Here is a 19,079-nt window from a genome sequence, read left to right as displayed (position 1 = left end):
TGTTCTATTCCTAATTTCCCTCCTCGTACAATTAACTTCTATTTATGTGATGCAATTTCCAGGTTTACAGGACGTCTCTTTTGAGTGCCTCCTAGAAAGTGATTGCATAGCTCCACCAATTTATGGTCAGGAGAAGGAAAGAATGTTCTTGCATTTGTTTCATTGTTTTACAACTTAAATTGGTATAGAGTTCATGATTATTATGTAGGATCAAAATCTTGTTGGTCACTCTCAACTATTTCTTGCATTTGTTTCATTATTTTACCACTTAAATTGGTGTAGAGTTCATGATGATTATGTAGGATCAAAATCAAGAATGTTCTGGCATTTGTTTCATTGTTTTATCACTTAAATTGGTACAAAGTTCATGATTATTACGTAGGATCAAAATCTTGTTGGTCACTGTCAATTAGTTCTTGCATTTGTTTCATTGTTTTACCACTTAAATTGGTACATAGTTCATGATTATTATGTAGGATCAAAATCTTGTTGGTCACTGTCAACTAGTTTAAAACTATGTAACGCCTTCCATTTCTCCACATATTTCACCCTTAAAAAATGTACTTAAGAATGTATTAAAATAAATAACTTTCCTTGCTAATCAATTTACTGTTTTATGGTCTTTGGCAACTGGGCTAATTCTCTCTTATTAATTTCCAGACTTTACCTTTGTATAAATGTTTTAATTTATTTTCTACAGTTGTAAAATTTTAATTTTATGTGTTTTCTTTTCTTTTACGTAAATTATGCTCTTTTTACCATGTTTTACTATTTCTCATAGTAACCCTAATTTCTATAAATAATGTGTTTACTAATCTCCTAACTTTTAGTTTGTTTAAAATTTTGTTTAGTTAGTCGTCTTTTCATTTTTAAAGTTTTCTATCTTGTTTCATTTATGTATGTATTTTATTTATGCTCAATTTTAATGGTTTCTTTTCATTTGCTACTTGTCCCTTTTAACATTTAGATGTTGTATAAAATAAATCTTAATCATTAAATAACTAAATCATACATTTCACATAATGAATAAAGGTTTCATTTTTTATATATATATATATATATATATATATATATATATATATATATATATATATAACGACTATATGATTAAAGAGTTAATTACACAAGTTTTGTGTAGTTTAATGGTAAAGTTAAAAGTCACGCGACTTGGTTGTCATAGTCTCAGTTCCCACTAGGTTCATTTGGTTTAATTAGAATTACATAATAAAGGGGTTAATAATACTCTTTAACAATTATATTTAATTGTTGTATAAATAAGTATTATACACTTGATTTCTTTATTTATGCTCCTAATGTTTGACATTAATAAGAGTGTTGTTGTTTTTTTATTTTCTCATGCATAAAGACATTATAGTCATTTCTTTTTCTTTAATTTATAAGTTTCTTGTAGCCGAGTCACTACAGTAATCTCAGGTACAAACCTTAGCGAATTGATTGATTTTCCACCTTTTATACATTTTTTGTTTAGGGTTAGGATTTTTATTTCTTTTCTTTTCTTTTGACCGTGAGGGTTACTAGTTGTATGATTCTTCCTCGCCAGCTATAACTCCTTGAAAATTAAGTAGATTGAGTTGCGCTACTATTAGCATGGACTCAATTCTAACTTTAGGAGCTATTGATGGTGCTGGAAATCCATCAACCAAGGGGATATCCATGATATGAACTCCCAATTAGACCTCACACCATTTGGTATAGGAGTCCCATCGAGTATAAAGGCCCAGTTGCCAAATACTCAAAGATCTTCCTTGGCTCTAGCTGTCAACACGGGAGAGTGATGCAATGGTATCTTCGAACAATAAGGTAAGTGTGCCTAGTGATAATGCAACACAACTATGTCAAAGTTCTCTTACTGCAAAAGGGGGGAGGAAATCGGGACTCTAAGTGAGAGGTAATACTACCACCTAGGAAGAGACACACACGAACCAGGAAGGTCTGGCCAACGTCGAGTTGAATAGTCCACAATGGATGAGGCAGTCGTTAAAACTGAAGTACAGGGAAAGATCCATCAACCATCCAATGAAATAGTCCACAACGGATGTGACCGTCACTTTAACGAATGAGCGAGAAAGGTCTGTCTAGTATCCTGTAGAGTATTCCACAAGGATGAGAAAACGATGATAACCAATACATCACATTCCCAGCAAGGTGCTAAAACAATCAAAATAGTTCAACTATCTTAGTACATGTGAAACAAACATGAATTACAAATGCTCAAAGAATAGTCTTACAAACATCCACATGTCATGCCATGAAACGTGTCGGCCTGACCAAGCTACTATATTAGGAAAAAGTTCCAAGAAACATATTTAAATCATACATCACTAGCCCCAGTAGTGGGACATTGAAGCCACTCCTCGCTCCTCGAAGAGCTTACTAAAACTCTCTATGATTTGTGGGAGGAGCCAAGGTAAAAAGTCCTTTTCTCGTACAATGAGGGGGTATATATAAACAAGGGGTGATGCTTGACCCTTGTGACTCTTCGAATACCCTCATGACTATTCAACATCCTATGAATTTTCAACTGACATGACTCTTCATATTCATGCATGTCCATTGGACTTCCACTTTACATTACAATCGATTTACAATAGACATGGCCCATAATAGTGATGTGTCCTTTGACAACTCATGACACGACTTGACATGATACTGTTGACATGGCCTATCTTGCTAAGGTGGAAATGTCAAGCTGTTGTTGCTACTGAGTGATGGATGTGTTCTTGTATGTGCTTTCTCTTCTCCTCTGCATAGCTTGATGATGTGGGGTATTAAACGATCTTTAGTCTGGAGAGGTGGTTGCATGCATGTGTTCCCTTTGCTTGTGCTTGACAAGTTTCTTTTTTCATCCAATTGTAAATGAGTATTCTAGAATGTTCACTCCTCCTTCTTCTTCATCATCTATTCATGATCTAGCAATGTACCTATTCCTGCAATTCATTCATGACGGGATGACATCAAATCCAAAAACTCCCTAGTCTAAGATGATGCACTGTTATCCATGGACTGAGTCGAGGACAAGTGATAGGATGGGAAAGAGGGCCCAGTAACTATGTATTACACAATTCCAGGTGATAGGGAGGGAGATTGGTCACTAAGATTGCGTAGAGCGCAACTGAGGCTTGGTTGAGGAACTCTTGAGCACAGTCTTCATTGTCAGGGAAAATTGCGCAGAGGCCATTGGGAGACAATATTGCAGAGTTGAGACCATTAGTGGATGTTGCAAGATGGGACCCTAGGAGGAAGGTCTATGTAGTTTTTAGAGGCAAGGTAGGACTGGGAAATAGAGGGGCCTAGGAGGACAGATCTATGCAGTTCTTGAGGTTAGTGAGTCCCGACTGAGGGAGGACACTCCAGAGATACTTTTACGTAGTTATGGGAGGTAAGGCAGGCTTCATTCTCTACACATTGTAGGGTTCTTACAAGTAAGGAGGAAGCTTGATGATTGATCTTACGAAATGCGCAGTTTGGGTCAGGCTAGGAGAATCTACTTCACAATTCTAGGGATGAAGGCAGACTGCTCATCTCTAGAATTACATAGTGCAAGTTCCCTGGGGGATAGTGACTGCACACTGCACAGTTCCATGCAACAGGGTTGCATCACTGAGGGCTGAGACTACACAATATGCAGTTTATTTAGGGTCCGGTGAAAGCAAGTTTTCAAGTCGAGAGGATTTTCAGAAAAATGGCTAAGTGTGGGAGGCAGGTGAACTTGTGAGGAACTTCAAATTGTGATCATACACTTAACATAATATGTCGACACAACAACAAAGACCAACAAAACAACAAGACAAAATATTACCCTCTGTGAGACTGTCCTAAAATAAAAAGCAACAAGTGCGACACTTGAGATAGACTTAGGGCGATCATGACGACACTTGTGCGACAATGCTTAAAACTTTGTGTATGACTGCGGTAGGTGTTTACATGGCTTGGAAAAATTCTATACACAAATACTAACCTTTGAGGTCATCCAAAAGGGTCGCAAATGTGCCATGAAAAAAAAACATGCTGAAAGTTGACAATTGATCCAATAAGTGAAAGGGAGTAAGACACTTAGATAAACACATGGAATGACTTTCAGTGCTTGTAACCATGCATGTCGTTGAAGACATAATGATATGAAAATGATAAACAGTCTTTCGAGCTACACTAAGAGGTGTATTTTAAAAGATGGACTTTGTTTTCCATACCTACCCTCTGAAGGGTTATGCATGAGATGGAATCTTCATGTGGTCTCGATCTTCTATCTTACCTTGGGTTCCTTGGTATCCTTATATTTTATCCTCAACTCCTTGAGATTCATTTAGCATGTCATCCATCTCCATGGCCACTAAGAGATAAAATTGCACAGTTTACATGGGCAGTGGCTGCTGTGGGATGAGGCCTTGGGAGGACACATCTATGTAGTTTTAAGAGGCAAGGTAGATTGGGCAGCTGAGATGCCTGAGGGGCAAAAATGCATAGTTTTTGGAGAAGGTGGATTCCAGTTGAGAGAAGGAAACTAGAGGAAACCATTGCATAGTTTTGGTTGCCAAGGGAGGCTGGGCTTTCTACGCATTGTGTACCTCTAGTGGGTAAGGGAAAATTTTGACGGTTGCAGATGCAAAGTGTGCAATTCAGGAAAGTTGGATGAGGGTAGGTTGCTAGGGAAACTCTTGAATTTGGCTAAGTGTGGGATCAGTGGAAGCAATGTGAAGAGTGATAGAACTTGACTATGATCTCACACTTTAACACTTAATGGTACAACATAGACCATTCAAAACATATAAAAACATACTTCGCTTAATTCAACAACCTTCATTGCAGTGTATGACAAGTGCGGCTCCGATGATAGACTTTGGGAGGATAAAGGTGACACTTGTTCAAGAGTGCAAAAAATGTCTATGTAATGAGAACAACCGATTCTCACAACTATTTCCCCTTGAAGCAAAACAAATTTCCCTTTGTATGACAAGCGATAATCCCATGCCCAAAGATGACACATATTATATAAAGATAAAAGGGTGAACACCTCTTAAGATTGAAGAAGGGAACTTGAGATCATAAACTTACCAATAAGTGACTAAGGAACAATCGATCACAAGATCCATAGTAGGCTCCAAAATTCAAGTATAGACCAAAGCTTTGGAGGGTTTTGCAGCCGCTACAACACTTGGTGACACACTCATTGAATTCTAGATTCTCTGTCTTGGTTCGTTTCTAGTGCAGGGCCTTGATCCTTTAGGGAGTATTGATTCATCATGTAGATTACTTTGGATTCCCCACTTACCCCATGGGTAGACATGGTCCCATTTGTACCTTCTCAATTGAACACAACATAAGATTCAACCAAATCACAGTGTTTCGAATTAGGAGGGTAGTTTATCTTGTGAGCTTAGGAGTTTCAAAGTATATTTTTTCATCTCTAGTGTTGCTCTGTTTCCAGTAGGCCTGGACAGTACCCTGACGGAGTCATGCAGGAACATTGACATTGCTCCACTACCAGTGAGCCTGGACAATACCCCGGTGGAGTTGCTCGCTTTACCTCTTTGCACATGAAACCTTTATCTTCTTTCACCTTCATTTATTTATTAAAGACAATTGTGCATTGACACTTATATATTTTGGGGTGGAAGAGGGATCCTGACTTATTGAGAGTATGAGAGGTTGTTCCTTCAGAGAAGCATATAAAGAACTATGATTTAGGTTTTCTCATTTAGATTTCCCCTTCTCCATTTCTACTAGTTGGATAAGCTTGAAACACTAAAGCATAAAACTGAGTATAGGCATGATGTTCCGAGAGTGGGCATAAGTCCATGGTTGGACCAAAGTTCTCCGCACGGACAGATCATATTTTCTATCAGAACTTCATCGGCCAAAAGATACAGCCAATTACAAGGAAACCGATCATAGGATTGGCCAAATGTTGAAGTGTCACAGGATTCTTTGAACTTTAGCCACATACACACTCGGAAGCCACAAAGAAGGAAGACACAACACTTATTCATATATGATGAAAACCAAAAGGAAAACCCAACAAGGAAGAAAATAAAGAAAAAAGAAAGGAAACATAAAACCAAGAAACAAAATCAAAAGACAAGAGAACAAAATGACTAAAGCAAACATGATGTAGAATCAAAACAAGGAAACGAGGATGGACTACGGAGAACGAGTACAGAAGGTCAAGGTCACGTAAAATCAAATTTTCAATGAAGCCATCGTGATTGTTCTGACCTGCATCCACAAATATATGAACGATTAAAACATATATAAAGTAATGTGCAACAGAAGATAGAAAAACTTGAAAATCCTACATAAGAAACAGAAGGTCCTGCCTGTGGGAAGAAAGATGTGCTACAACTACTAATTTAACCCAATCCACATGCTTACCGTTTTGATGAATACCATTTATAAACAAACCTTGAAAGCATGTTCAGGATATGTTTTGTTAGGCCCCTATACTACTAGTGTAACCCATTATTGTTATTAGTACAACCCACTTATTATATTGATGTACCCATGTAGTGCCCATATTGTTACTATTGTGCCACATAGAAGCCCACTATTGTTATTATTGTGCCCTTACATTATTATTTTTATGTCGGCTTTGATTATGTTATGACCCCTTAGACTCCTATATATAGAAAGGAGGTCTCTTCATTTGTATCATCCAAGAATTGTTCATTATGTAATGTAAAGGAGGTTTCCCCCTAGAAGAGGCTAAATTCTAAGGCATTGATCTATCCTTTCTATCTTTTCTTGAGCTAGTTCCATAACATTTGGTATCAGAGCTTTGGATTCTAGGGGTTCGCTGCTCCAAACAGGTCATCGTGGCATTTTCGCTGTAACTTTTTTCTACGACGTTTCAGACATTAAAAAAAACCCATTTGAGAAGAAATCACGTTGAATCTAGGATTCGAATTTCAGAGCTTTTCGCGCTATATTTTTGGAGATATGATCTACATAAGTTGGTCTTTTTGCAGACTCCTGAATTACATTCCAAACAAGTGACCTGGGGAAAATCGTCATAACTTTCTCTCTGAGAATTGGATTGAAATTTCGTAAGAAGGTACAGAAATAGGACGGAATGTAGTTTCTTCTATATATTTTTCAGAGCCAAAGGTCGAAATAGTGACACGTGGAACTTCATACAAGTTTGCTCTTCTGGAAAGGTCTATAATCAGGTCATATTGGGAGATTGTGCATAACTCTTTTTTGGAGAATCCAATTTGGGTCAGACTGGTGGCATTGAAAAGAGTACATAGAGGGCTACTATAGGTCGCAATTTCAGAACTTAAAGATCCGCATGTACAGAATTACAGTCGTTTCAAGATCGAGCTCCTAAAATAAAGAAAAAGCAAAATGAGGAAGTTTGATGGAAAGGATCCGGTAAATTGGATACTTCAGATGGAGCAATATTTTGATCTACATAGTGTACCACTGTTACAAAAGGTATGTATTGCATTTTCATATTTAGAACTGGATCAATTTTTATGGTATGAAGGGCTTTGTTCTCGTAAACAACGTGTTACGTGGTCAATTTTCACGAAGGAAATGATAGCACATTATGAGGATACAAAGAGCAACACCTTCTTTAGAGCAACACCACAACAATTGGAAAGAGTAAAAGGGCTTTGTGACATAGTGGAAAGCAAAATTATGGAAACCGGGAAGCATACCCCTCACAACTATAAAGATGGAAGTGTTGTTTCTCCTAGACTTCCACAACCTACAAGGGTTACACCACAACAATTGGAAGAAAACAGAGAAAAAGGGTTTTGTTACATTTGTGATAGCAAATGCACTAAAGGTCATAAGTGTGCTAAGAAGAAATTATTTTACATAGAATATGAATAGGAGGAAGAAAAGGATCAAGAAACATCAAAAGAAGAGGATATACGCTAGGACCCAACCCCAGAGAAAGAAGAAATGAATCAGACCATATCTTGTTAAGCATTGGCAAGAATTACCACTCCTCAAACTCTCAAGATAGAAGGACATATCAAGAAGAAAAAGGTGCAAGAAGTGAAAGATCACATCGAGAAAGAAGAAATGAATCCAACCATATCTTGTAATTCATTGGTCGAAATTACCACTCCTCAAACTATCAAGATAGAAGGACATATCAAGAAGAAAAATGTTCAAGAGGTGAAAGATCACATCGAGCATCAAGAAATGAATCCGACCATATCTTGTAAAGGATTGGAAGAAATTACCACTCCTCAAACTCTAGAGATAGAAGGACATATCAAGAAGAAAAAGGTTCAAGCAGAGAAATATCACATTGAGCATCAACAACAAGTTCTCCAACTTTTAATGGATAAAGCCACTTCGGTGCAAAATCAAATGAAACAATAGGTAGATCAACATCATAGTGAAAAATGTTTTGATGTAGGTGATTGGGTATTTTTACTGCTACATCTCAAACAAGCTATTTATGAGAAGGAAATGTTGGCAACACTACATGCACTTAAAAAATGGCGACCTTACTGAATGGGAAGACTCTTCAAGGATGAGGATGTGGAAGCATTGTTTTGTGCTATTTCTATTATCCAACCAGATTGGATAAACGAAGCAAGGGATGAATGGAAGAAGGACGAAGAAGTATGGCCACTTATTCAAAAGTTGCAAAAGATCCCAATTCAAACAATATTGTTAGAAATTGAAGAGGAAGGAAAAATCATATTGAAACCTGGAGTAGTCACAGAAACAAGAACCCGACAGCTACGAAATCGATCAATTTCAGAGTATCTCATCAAGTGGAAGAACTTACCCACTGAAGATTCCACATGGGAGGACAAGAATTTTATACAGAAGCATCAAGAACTACTCAAGCGTTGAGGACAACACTTTTTGAAGGAGAGGGGCATGTTAGGCCCCTATACCACTAGTGTAACCCCTTATTGTTATTAGTACAATCCACTTATTATATTGATGTACCCATGTAGTGCCCATATTGTTACTATTGTGCCACATAGAAGCCCACTATTGTTATTATTGTGCCCTTACATTATTATTGTTATGTTGGCTTTGATTATGTTATGACCCCTTAGACTCCTATATATAGAAAGGAGGTCTTTTCATTTGTATCATCCAAGAATTGTTCATTTATGTAATGTAAAGGAGGTTTCCCCCTCGAAGAGGCTGAATTCTAAGGCGTTGATCTATCTTTTCTATCTTTTCTTGAGCTGGTTTCATAACATGTTTTCATCTACACCGAGATTCTTAGGAAGCGCAAGGAAGGATTGAAACTTTCTTTCTACAACAGATATTTCCAAGTGGGATTGTTCCAACCATTCAATGATTGGATCATAAAATTCATGATGGCCCTCTTGAAAGCCTCGTGATCTTTGAAAATATTAATTTTCAATTCAAAGCGCAGCATCACGATGGGAATTTGATAAGGGAAAATAGATCTAATAATTCTCGGAAATCATGCCAAGACAATGAGGACCTACCATAACCATCAAAGGAGGCTGAAGTCCCTCACCTGCTTGACAAAAATTTGAACAGAGAGATGTTAAACAATGAATATCAAGGAGTGTGAATCAACTTTCATTGGATGTGATGATGGGAAGATGATAAGCTGAATGAAATTTACCCAAGATAGAGAAATGATCAGATGAGCTAGTAGAAGCATTAGTTTCCTAGTTTGTAATAAATGGAAAAGAAAACAATTTGAACAATCTTGCGAATGCTCTGAAAAATTGAACCAAGTTCCTTGCGAGCTAGATATGCCAGACCACTTTCCTACAACTTGTGACTAGTTGTACAAGCATCATGGTCATCAAAAGAGTTCAAAAGTGATGCTAGCACCATGAATGCATGAGACCAGTTGAGGCATGGTGAATGGAGATGAACTGCATTCGTGTGACAACTTGTGCATTCATTATCATTCAAGGATAGTTTTGGTGTGATAAAAGGGAAAAATTGCAATACAAGATTCCCAAGAAGACCGGGGATCTAACCATTAAGGGAGAAATTCGATAAGTATGATTCTTGCAGGCAAAGATAGTTCTTGAGATGATCAAATTCACAATTTCATTACTTCATGAGAGATGTATGTTCCCAACCAGAGTTTTATGTGAGAAATTTTCATGAAGATGAATGAACTATAACATATTCTTGAATTTGGTCAGAATTAAAATATTGAAAATTCGAAAGATCACACCCGAAACACCAAAAAAAATTAATACATAAATCCACAGCAAGTGAAACCATGCAGATAGACAGATTTTTTGAGAGAAACTAGATCTGATTTAGTTTGGGGGGCTTAACAGAGTCGCGAGATCCTGACATAACCTTCAATGGAAGTTGAAGTGCCTCGACTCCCTGGCAAGTCCCGGAACTTTCCAAGATTGTAGCATCACATTTTGAAGCTTGAACCAGATCATGCATTGTTTGAGGGTGGCTTCTGTTGCTAATTTCAAAACTTCTCTCCGGATGGAAACTATCTCTGTCAGAAGTTTCACCAATTTTTTCAGCTTCAACAAAAATCAGATTAGTCAATTGAAGAGGCCCTTCTAATAGCTCATTCAAGGAAAAATGAATTGGTGAGATCTCATGAGCAAGAATATTTGAAGAGTTGCCTTCATGCAAAAGAAGAGACGATGAGGGGTAGGGAAGAGTTTTCTACGATTTTACTGTTTTCAATTTCATCATGGACAACCTCACCACCTTGTGTCAATCAAGGACTCATCAGACGAAGAAACAAAAGAACATGGAGTATCCTCATCGCAAGTGAATGTGTTGCGAATGGTAGGACAAAAATGATAGTGAGGTGAAGGGGAAGTTTCGATATGAACACCTTCTTTGACCGAAGAAGATTCTAGATCCAAATTAAAATCTTCATGAGGAACCACAATATCATATGATGTGCTTGGGAATTCTTCACGACACAAAGAAATAAAATTATCATCATTGGAACGATTAATGCCCAAGCCTGGGGGTTGATTGGAAGGATTAATTTTACTGGATTTTCCACCAATATTAGAAGGTTGAGAATTGTTTAATAATGGAAACTCATTGCTTTGACATGAAAGATTTCGAAACATAGAGGAAAAATTGATAGTGTCCTCACCTTTCCGCTGATTTTCCTGCGTAATGTGACTACCTTATACCTGATCACAATTTTCAGCCAGCAGCTTGAGAACCAAGAGAATGTGAAAAATTGGTTGGTGAAGCAGATTGACCAAGTGGGTCATGGTACAAAGAGTCATGATGTGAATAAGATAGAGGATAACGAAAATCTATATCAACGTTGAGATTAGAGTTGTGAATGGTGACATCCTCTTGCAGATTGGAGGAGTGAGTCTTCATTGTAGTCTTCTTGAGCTATTCTAGAATTTCCTCCATTGAAGTGGGAGAAGAAGGAGAAGCTACTATGCAATTATGGGGATGAAGGCAGTCTGCTCAGCTCTGGAATTGCGCAGTTCAACTTCCCAGGGGACTAGTGACTACGCACTATGCAGTTCCAGGTAGCAGGGTTGCATCACTGAGGGTTGAGATTGCGTAGTGCACAGTTCATGCGGGGTCTGGTGAAAGTGAGTTGCCCAGTTGGGAGGATTTTCGGAAAAATGGTGAAGTGTGGGAGGCAGGTGAACTTGAAATTGTGAATGTCATCATTAATAAGAGAACAACATATTTTAAAAGATGAGGGATTATATGTTGTTTTAACATCTTTTGACCTTGACATCTACCCTCCACGATTAGGCGTACTAGAACTGGTCCCAAAATATAGATTTGTTATTTTTCTTGAAAGGATATTTCGTGGTTTTCTTCAAAGATCTAGAAGACTGAAATAACATTTTTTATTAGGGGCCCTAGTTTTGGGGCTGGGATGGTCTCTTCATTCAACATGGTTTTTAGAGTTTAATCCTCCTACCATGAAGACCTTGCCTATTCCTATTTGGGTTAGACTTCCAAAATTTCCTCTTCAAGGGAGTTGGCGAGAGATCTTAGAGGATGTTGGTGACTCTCTAGGTTTCTTCATCAAAGTAGATAGAAAAGATTGACAACATATTTCTAAGTTTCATCTGCATATGCATGGAAGTGGACTTCAATGAAGGTTTACTAGATAAAATTGTCCTCCAGTGGGAGGGTAAGGCGTGTGCCCAGCCATTGGACTATGAAAACATGACTTTTAGGTGTAGAAATTGCCAACATCTTGGGCACTTTGAGAATGCATGTCCCTCTTCAAAAGGGGCGTTTTGTAATGAGGATCCAAAGAGAAGCTACTATGGATGGAGAGATTTGAAGTTAGCATTAGATACGGAGATTTTTGGAAGTCAAAGGAAGAACAACTCCCAACAACAAAATACATCTCCTAACAACTAAGCCTCTCAAGTTACAAGGCAACCCCTAGTAGCATTAATTCACCCCTCAGTAGAGGAAAGTATTTTGGCAAAGGAGAATGAGAGAAGTTTAGGCTGAAACCCAACCATAAGTTTCATTATTCAAATAGTGAGAAAAGACTATCAAATTTGACTCATCTAATTGCTATAATACTTTCTCAAAAATATTAAGAAACAACATTATCTTTACTTGTAATAGATTGCTCACTAAAACTCATGAATCATCCCAACATACTTTATGTGTCTGATTTCATGATATAACTTGTTCCTTTAAAATTAATAAAATTTAATTTTAAAAAACACAATTAATAAATACATATATTTTTATATTATTTTATTAATTTAAAAATAAAATATTATAATTTCATAATGTATCAATGAAATAAAAAATAACAATCAAATAACAGTACTATTAGAAAACGAAACCCACTTCATCGAGAGATGCGTTTCCAAATATAACAATCAAATAACAGTACTATTAGAAAACGAAACCCATTTCATCGAGATAAGCGTTTTCAAATATATTTTAGTCTGATTGTTATTATTTAATTTCTAGTGGTTAGTGGTTTGTTTTGTTTATATTTTTAAGGTGAAATTTGTCTAAAATTTTATAAAGTTGTGTTAGAATTATAAATTTGAGTTTTAAATTTTAGAATATTTTAATTTTTTAAAATATTTAATTAATTTATAATTTTGAATAATTAAAAATTAAACATATTCTAAATAATTAAAAATCAAAATTTGATCGCAAATTGTTTTCCCAGATTCTAACCCGAACTTTCTTTAAAATTACAATAATCATACCAAGCCTTTTAATATCTTAAAATCGTCCGTACAAAATCGAAATTACAATAATTATACCGGGCCTTTTAATATCTTAAAATCATCTCTACTAAATCGAAATAACTCCAAAGTTTCAATATTGTCTGTACAAAATCGAAATTTCTTACAGTCATCTACGAGAAAATGAATTAGGAAATGCTGTTTCTATGTGTAAGGTTGTGGCCGTAATAAGGGAATAAGTACAAAGAAAACGTTGTTTTATATATAAGTTGGTGGTTGTGAGCAGGGAATAATACAGTAAAAGCCCATGAGCGAATTAGGACACAGTATAGCGGCACGGAATTGTTGTTAAGTTGAAGGAAGTGGGATCCTGCTCACAGGTATGGCTGTAAGGGGCGTTGCCATTTCACATGATAGTTTAAGCTTCTCTGTCAGGTCCACCGGATGGTTAGGAGAAGGCACCCATGTGAAATGATGAAACAGTTTAGCCACCCACAGCTGAACGGTCCGGAGACCCAGAGCCTTGCCCGGGCACACGCGACGACCGGCACCAAAAGGTGCAAGCCGCAGGTCGTTTCCCCGGACATCCACATGTTGTCCGCCTTCCGATGGGAGAAACCTCTCTGGACGGAATTGATGGGGACGTTCCCAGATGTCCGGATCGTGGGTAATGGACCACATGTTCACCATCGCCGTCGTGCCCGCCGGAACGCACATCCCGTTTGCCATGAACCAATCCTCCGTGCAGAGGCGGGCCCATGATAAGAGAGGCCCCGGCGGATGCATTCTCAGAGACTCTTTCACCACCGCCTGTAGATACGGCAGCTTCTCGATGTCGGCTTCTGTTACGCTTCTGTTGCGCCCGACAAGCGCGTCCAGCTCTCCATGAAGTTTGCTTTGCACTTGCGGATTGAGCAACAGTTGTGCCATTGCCCATTCTGTAAGCAAAGCCGTTGTGTCTGTGCCGCGGAATATCATTTCCTGCATCAAACCAAAATAAGAGACGAATTTTTTTAATTCTAACCATAAAACTTTTAATTCTAACACAAAAATAATAATAGTTGTGTCGTGCTTAATTATGTTACCCATAGAACTGCGATCATATCATCGTCGTCGAGCTTGTCGTCTCCTCGGAGCGAAAGCAGGACATCCACAAAGTCTGAGTCGGCCGTGTCATCCCTCTGTCGGTGCTCGTCGATGATGTTCTTCACAAACGATGTAACACGCGGAACAAGCCGAGCGCAGCGGCTGTGGATTCTGAGTGGATCGAGCACTCGTAGGCATGGCAGATGATCAGCCCAGTTGAATGCTCCAAGGAGCTCGAATCCCTCATTCACCATCTCGCGAAGATTCTTCTCAGTCTCGGCATCCACCGACCGTCGACCGAAGACACTTCCCATTATATTATTAAGGGCCGCTTTCTGGAGATGTCGACGGAGCGTGACGGCGCCGCCATTAATATCAGACTCATCCCTTATGTCGGAAAGCATTGTCGTGCAGTCCACCTGACGACCGACTTCGTGGGCCGCAATTCGGCGTGGAGAGAAGAGATGAGTAGCAGAAATTCTTCGCAGGAGTCGCCAATGGTCACCGTTGGGCGCAAACCCCATCGCCCTGCCGAACATTAACTGCTGAGCGGATTGTTTGAGTGGTCGGTCTGCGAAGTGAGGGGAGCTGAGCAGGTCTCTGGCCACGTCAGGATCCGATGTAATCACGGCTGGCGTTGAGCCCAAGCTAAAGGCCATGATTTTCTTGGCACCATGGAGACGAGCCAGATACTCAAGATTTCGGTGAGCAAGTCCGACGCTCATGTCCATGAGGCTTCCGATAACGGGCCATCCTTTGGGGCCAGGAATGTTGATAGCTTTCTTGTGTCTCGCAGCAGCCCATGCACATCCTCCAGGGCTGAACCAAGAGACCATTGCACCACAAACAGCAACAATAAGCAGTCCTATATAGAGTGACCACTGCCCCACTGTAGAAACATGGTCCGTGGAATGTAATACATGGTCAGGTACTCCATTCTTTGTAAGAAAAATGGCGTAGAGCCACCAGCCCCTTGTTGAAGAGGATTCAGCATTCTCCATGGCCTAAGATACAGACGTAAGTAATTATGGAATGAATGAATGGAAAGCGAGTTAAATGGAAGAGGAGAGGACGTCTGGAAGAAGAGCGCACGCCTTCTTATAGCCGGAGGAGTGAAGCAGGGGGGGTCACGAGGACCGACAAGAAAATAACGTGCACCATCTCCGGCCTTATCCAGCCCGATTTACTTTCCTAGTGGAACAGGGAATACCAACTCCATTGAATGTGTTCCACGTCATCCTAGATGGCGATGCATGGATGCACGATATTAATTCCTCCTTGCTCGGCAATTCATTCCATTATGATTGATGTCATCAATCTTGTCCGCCGTCAGACAGATGTGATGAGAGAGCTTTGTCACGCCGTCAGACAGATGTGATGAGAGGGCAGCTTTGTCAGTAAATATTTGTTCTATGAAAGCAGAGGTGGAAAGAGTGACGACACCCTGAGACTGATATCCATTAATAAAACCCTACACAAGTGGGAGGTCAAACGTGTATCAGTGAACATCATATGCTCTCAAATGTGGAGAGGTCAAGGAACAAAGATTTCAGAAAGATATCTGAAAATCACAATTCACCCGATTATAATTTTATTATTATTATGGGTGATAAAAATAATTAATAAACAAGTAAAACATATATATATATATATAAATTTTATTATGTAGATTGATTTTTAATTTTTTTTTATGGAGATTCTTAATTTGTAAATTGCTTTATTACAAACTATTACTTATCTATACTACATGCTTAAAAAATCACAAAACATTTCACGTAACACTTGTTCATATCATTTTTTCTTGTAATTGAATGAACCAAAAACACTTGATTACTTTAAAAATAACTATCAATTTTAATTTGTATATATTACTATGACGCAATTAAATTTTTACCTTTGATTAATAATTAAATTAAAATTTTTAAAACCTCATTTCAAAATAAAGATATCTATCTGCATAATCGTTATCGCTCAAATTAAACTTCAAAACAAATTTTTTATATTTTAAATGCGAAGGTTTTGATTATTTACTTATCTATTGGTTAACCACAGATAAAACAATGTATACTCACAACATTCACCTCTTAGTTATTGCGAGTAAACGAAGTTCAATAAACACTATCGTGGGTCATTAGAACGTTTCGCCGAGTTCCAAAGTGGTGCATGCGTGGGGTTGTGAAAGGGCAATAACCATACTTGCTGCTTAAGTTACAAGGACGTTAAAGAGCCTCTTTTTCGTTTGGTGGAGTTGTCAAAGTGTAATAACCATACCGTATAAGTTACAGGGACATTAAGATTCTCATTTACACTTAGCGACAACTCACAAACGTTAAATTTTGCTGTTTTTCTCTAAGGTTTATGGTGCTTTTCTTGTTTGTAATTTTGTATCGTATATGATGGGTATTTTGATGTATATTATTGGTGTCTGTTATAGATTGCGTCGAGCTTTTTGCTTAATTAAATTAAGTCATTTCCTCGTTAACTGTATCGTTTTAATGCGATATAAGGTATAAAGTTTAATTCATATGAATTTTTAAATGGTCTTTTTAATTTTTTTTGTTGGATAAATATTTACTAAATTCGAATCTTGAATCTTATCATTTATTTAATATTTAGTAATATTAATATTACTAATTAAGTTTTCTCATTATCTAAAATAATTTTAATTTAATAAAATGATTTTAAATAATTTTATTATTATTTTAAATAAATTAAAATATTTAATTAAATTAATGGCATATATTTCAAAACCAAGAATAAGAAAATTTTAATTATTATAAAAAATATTAATATAATAAATGTCTAAAATATATTTAATAAAAATAACTCAATACCATAATAATTTATATTATAAATAAAAGTATTATATCATGAATCACATGAAACATACAATTAAGTAAATAATATCTATTAAAAATTATATATATATATATATATATATATATATATATATATATATATATATATATATATGTGTTAGTTAATTCAATAAATCCAAATCAAGAAATAATTATTAAAATAAAATTATTATACCTTATTATAAATGGATTTAATTGTTAAATGGATTTAATTGTTAAATGACATGTTTTATCATAAATAATCACATATTCAAGTTTAAAAAAAATAAATTAGAAATTCAAATAAAAAACAACAATAATCAAATCATTATTTTGAGTCAAATTTATTTTTACCACAAATAAAGAAATTATACACTCATTTAGTTTCATATATATATATATATATATATATATATGAGAGATTAAAACTTGAACTAATTTTCATCATATATAAAATTAGAAAATAGAAAATTATAATTATAATAGAAATATGAATCCTATCAAATTAGATTAAGGAAATTAAAAATCAATTTATAAAAAAAAAAGGTATAATAACACTTATATATTTATAAATAAAAATAAAATTAAAGGAAAATTATAGAAATTAAACAAAATAAATATACAAAAATTAATCATAAAAGTAGATAATATGATAACTCTATATAAAAATAGATACAATTAAATTAATAATTAAGGAAAACTAAAAAAAAATATAGAAGACAAAAACATATGTCATTAAAGAGAACATAGATAAACATGAAGACTAAAACCATAATAAATATGAATATGAAGACTATTACAAAAATACAAGGTTAAGGAAAAATAAAGTAAATGGCATAATATTAAAAGCTTTTTTATAAGTATTTTTCTAATAAAATTAAGGATATAAAATTAAATTGAAATGGCATTTTGTAACTTTTGGGGTGTTTCTCTTTTTACTAAATTTTTTTATTAATGATGCAATGAGGGTTATCAAAAAAACATATGGACCAAGATTTTGTAGAATCACTTGAGAGTTACATGAGATTTATCATTTCTAATTTGTAATTTAATTATATTCTAATTTTGTTTATTTTACAGAGTTGCATTAAAATTCCAAAATACTCTTGAATAAAATAAACATCTAACTTGAGCCCAACCCAAAAATTGACAAGTGTTGGACTTATATTTGTAACTCTTGGGTCATATGAGTGTGTGCCAAGCCTTATAGTTTGCTGCAATAGATGAAAAATTTCTTGAAATTAAACCTTCATTGATGACTTCATATTCATGTGTATTTGGAACCATCATTTTGAGGTGAGCTTAGATTATGTGAAATAACAAAATGAGCATGATATGTAGCTTAGTGGACTCCACCAAATGTTGTGCTAATGCCTCTTTGGTTATATTTGTATCTTTTTTTGTGAATGCCAACAATCATGGAAGAACTATTGCCTATATGTCATGTTCCATATCCTGCTCAAGTATCACCTCTCATAAGGCTCCGATGGAGTCTAACTTGTGAGATTTTATTACTCTCTCCATCATGATGTGATGTTGTTGATAGGTGTTCATATTTTCATCACATATTTTTCAAGTTTTTCTTGTGTTTGGATGGTGAGTATGATTTCAGCTTTAACTCTTTCCCAACTTAGTTCATTTTTTCTTGGAAATGACTCTAGTGAATCGAGGCATTCCATACTCTATGCATGCATCATATCAATGGCCAACAAGGTGTATTTGAGTTGCACATATTTCCCTTTAACCACACTTCAAATTAAAATGAGTATGGAAACTACCTTCTAGATTTTTTCAAGTTCTTAGTGCAATTGCTTCATAATGTCCTTGAGTGATTTATTCACCACCAATACTGCACATTGATAATCTTTATCATAAGAGATTGAATGTGATAAAGCCTAGTTTTCCATTTGTAGCCTTTCAATTTCTCGATGTTCTTTATTTAAGCTCTTATCTTGATCTTTTACCTTTTCCATAAAATGTTCAATATTCCTCTCCATTGCTAGGGAAAAGGCACAAGGGC

At 36.2% G+C, this 19,079-nt stretch overlaps 1 protein-coding gene across 1 annotated transcript; it reads right to left on the bottom strand.

Annotated features, from left to right (window-relative positions):
• Positions 1-13,346: 13,346 nt before the first annotated feature.
• On the bottom strand, positions 13,347-15,268 carry LOC149202914 (cytochrome P450 78A4-like). The gene is made up of 2 exons (XM_089400073.1): positions 14,222-15,268; positions 13,347-14,117 (listed from the first exon to the last, which is right to left on the bottom strand). Exons 1-2 carry the CDS (start codon positions 15,221-15,223, stop codon positions 13,485-13,487), a joined length of 1,635 nt encoding a protein of 544 aa, XP_089256199.1. The 5' UTR covers positions 15,224-15,268; the 3' UTR covers positions 13,347-13,484.
• Positions 15,269-19,079: the final 3,811 nt, after the last annotated feature.

The sequence above is a fragment of the Pinus tabuliformis genome, chromosome 2_1 (genome assembly GCF_031772625.1).
Source record: "Pinus tabuliformis cultivar Carrire ecotype Pingquan chromosome 2_1, CPIR1, whole genome shotgun sequence".
NCBI lineage: Eukaryota > Viridiplantae > Streptophyta > Pinopsida > Pinales > Pinaceae > Pinus > Pinus tabuliformis.
This window is presented reverse-complemented; position numbering and strand designations above follow the sequence as displayed.

Bases quoted from the DNA above. Each gene is read 5' to 3' on its own strand.
- LOC149202914 (XM_089400073.1), bottom strand. From the start codon at position 15,223: ATGGAGAATGCTGAATCCTCTTCAACAAGGGGCTGGTGGCTCTACGCC. The intron at 14,118-14,221 runs GTAACATAATTA...GGTTTGATGCAG, and splicing joins ATATGATCGCAGTTCTATGG to GAAATGATATTCCGCGGCAC.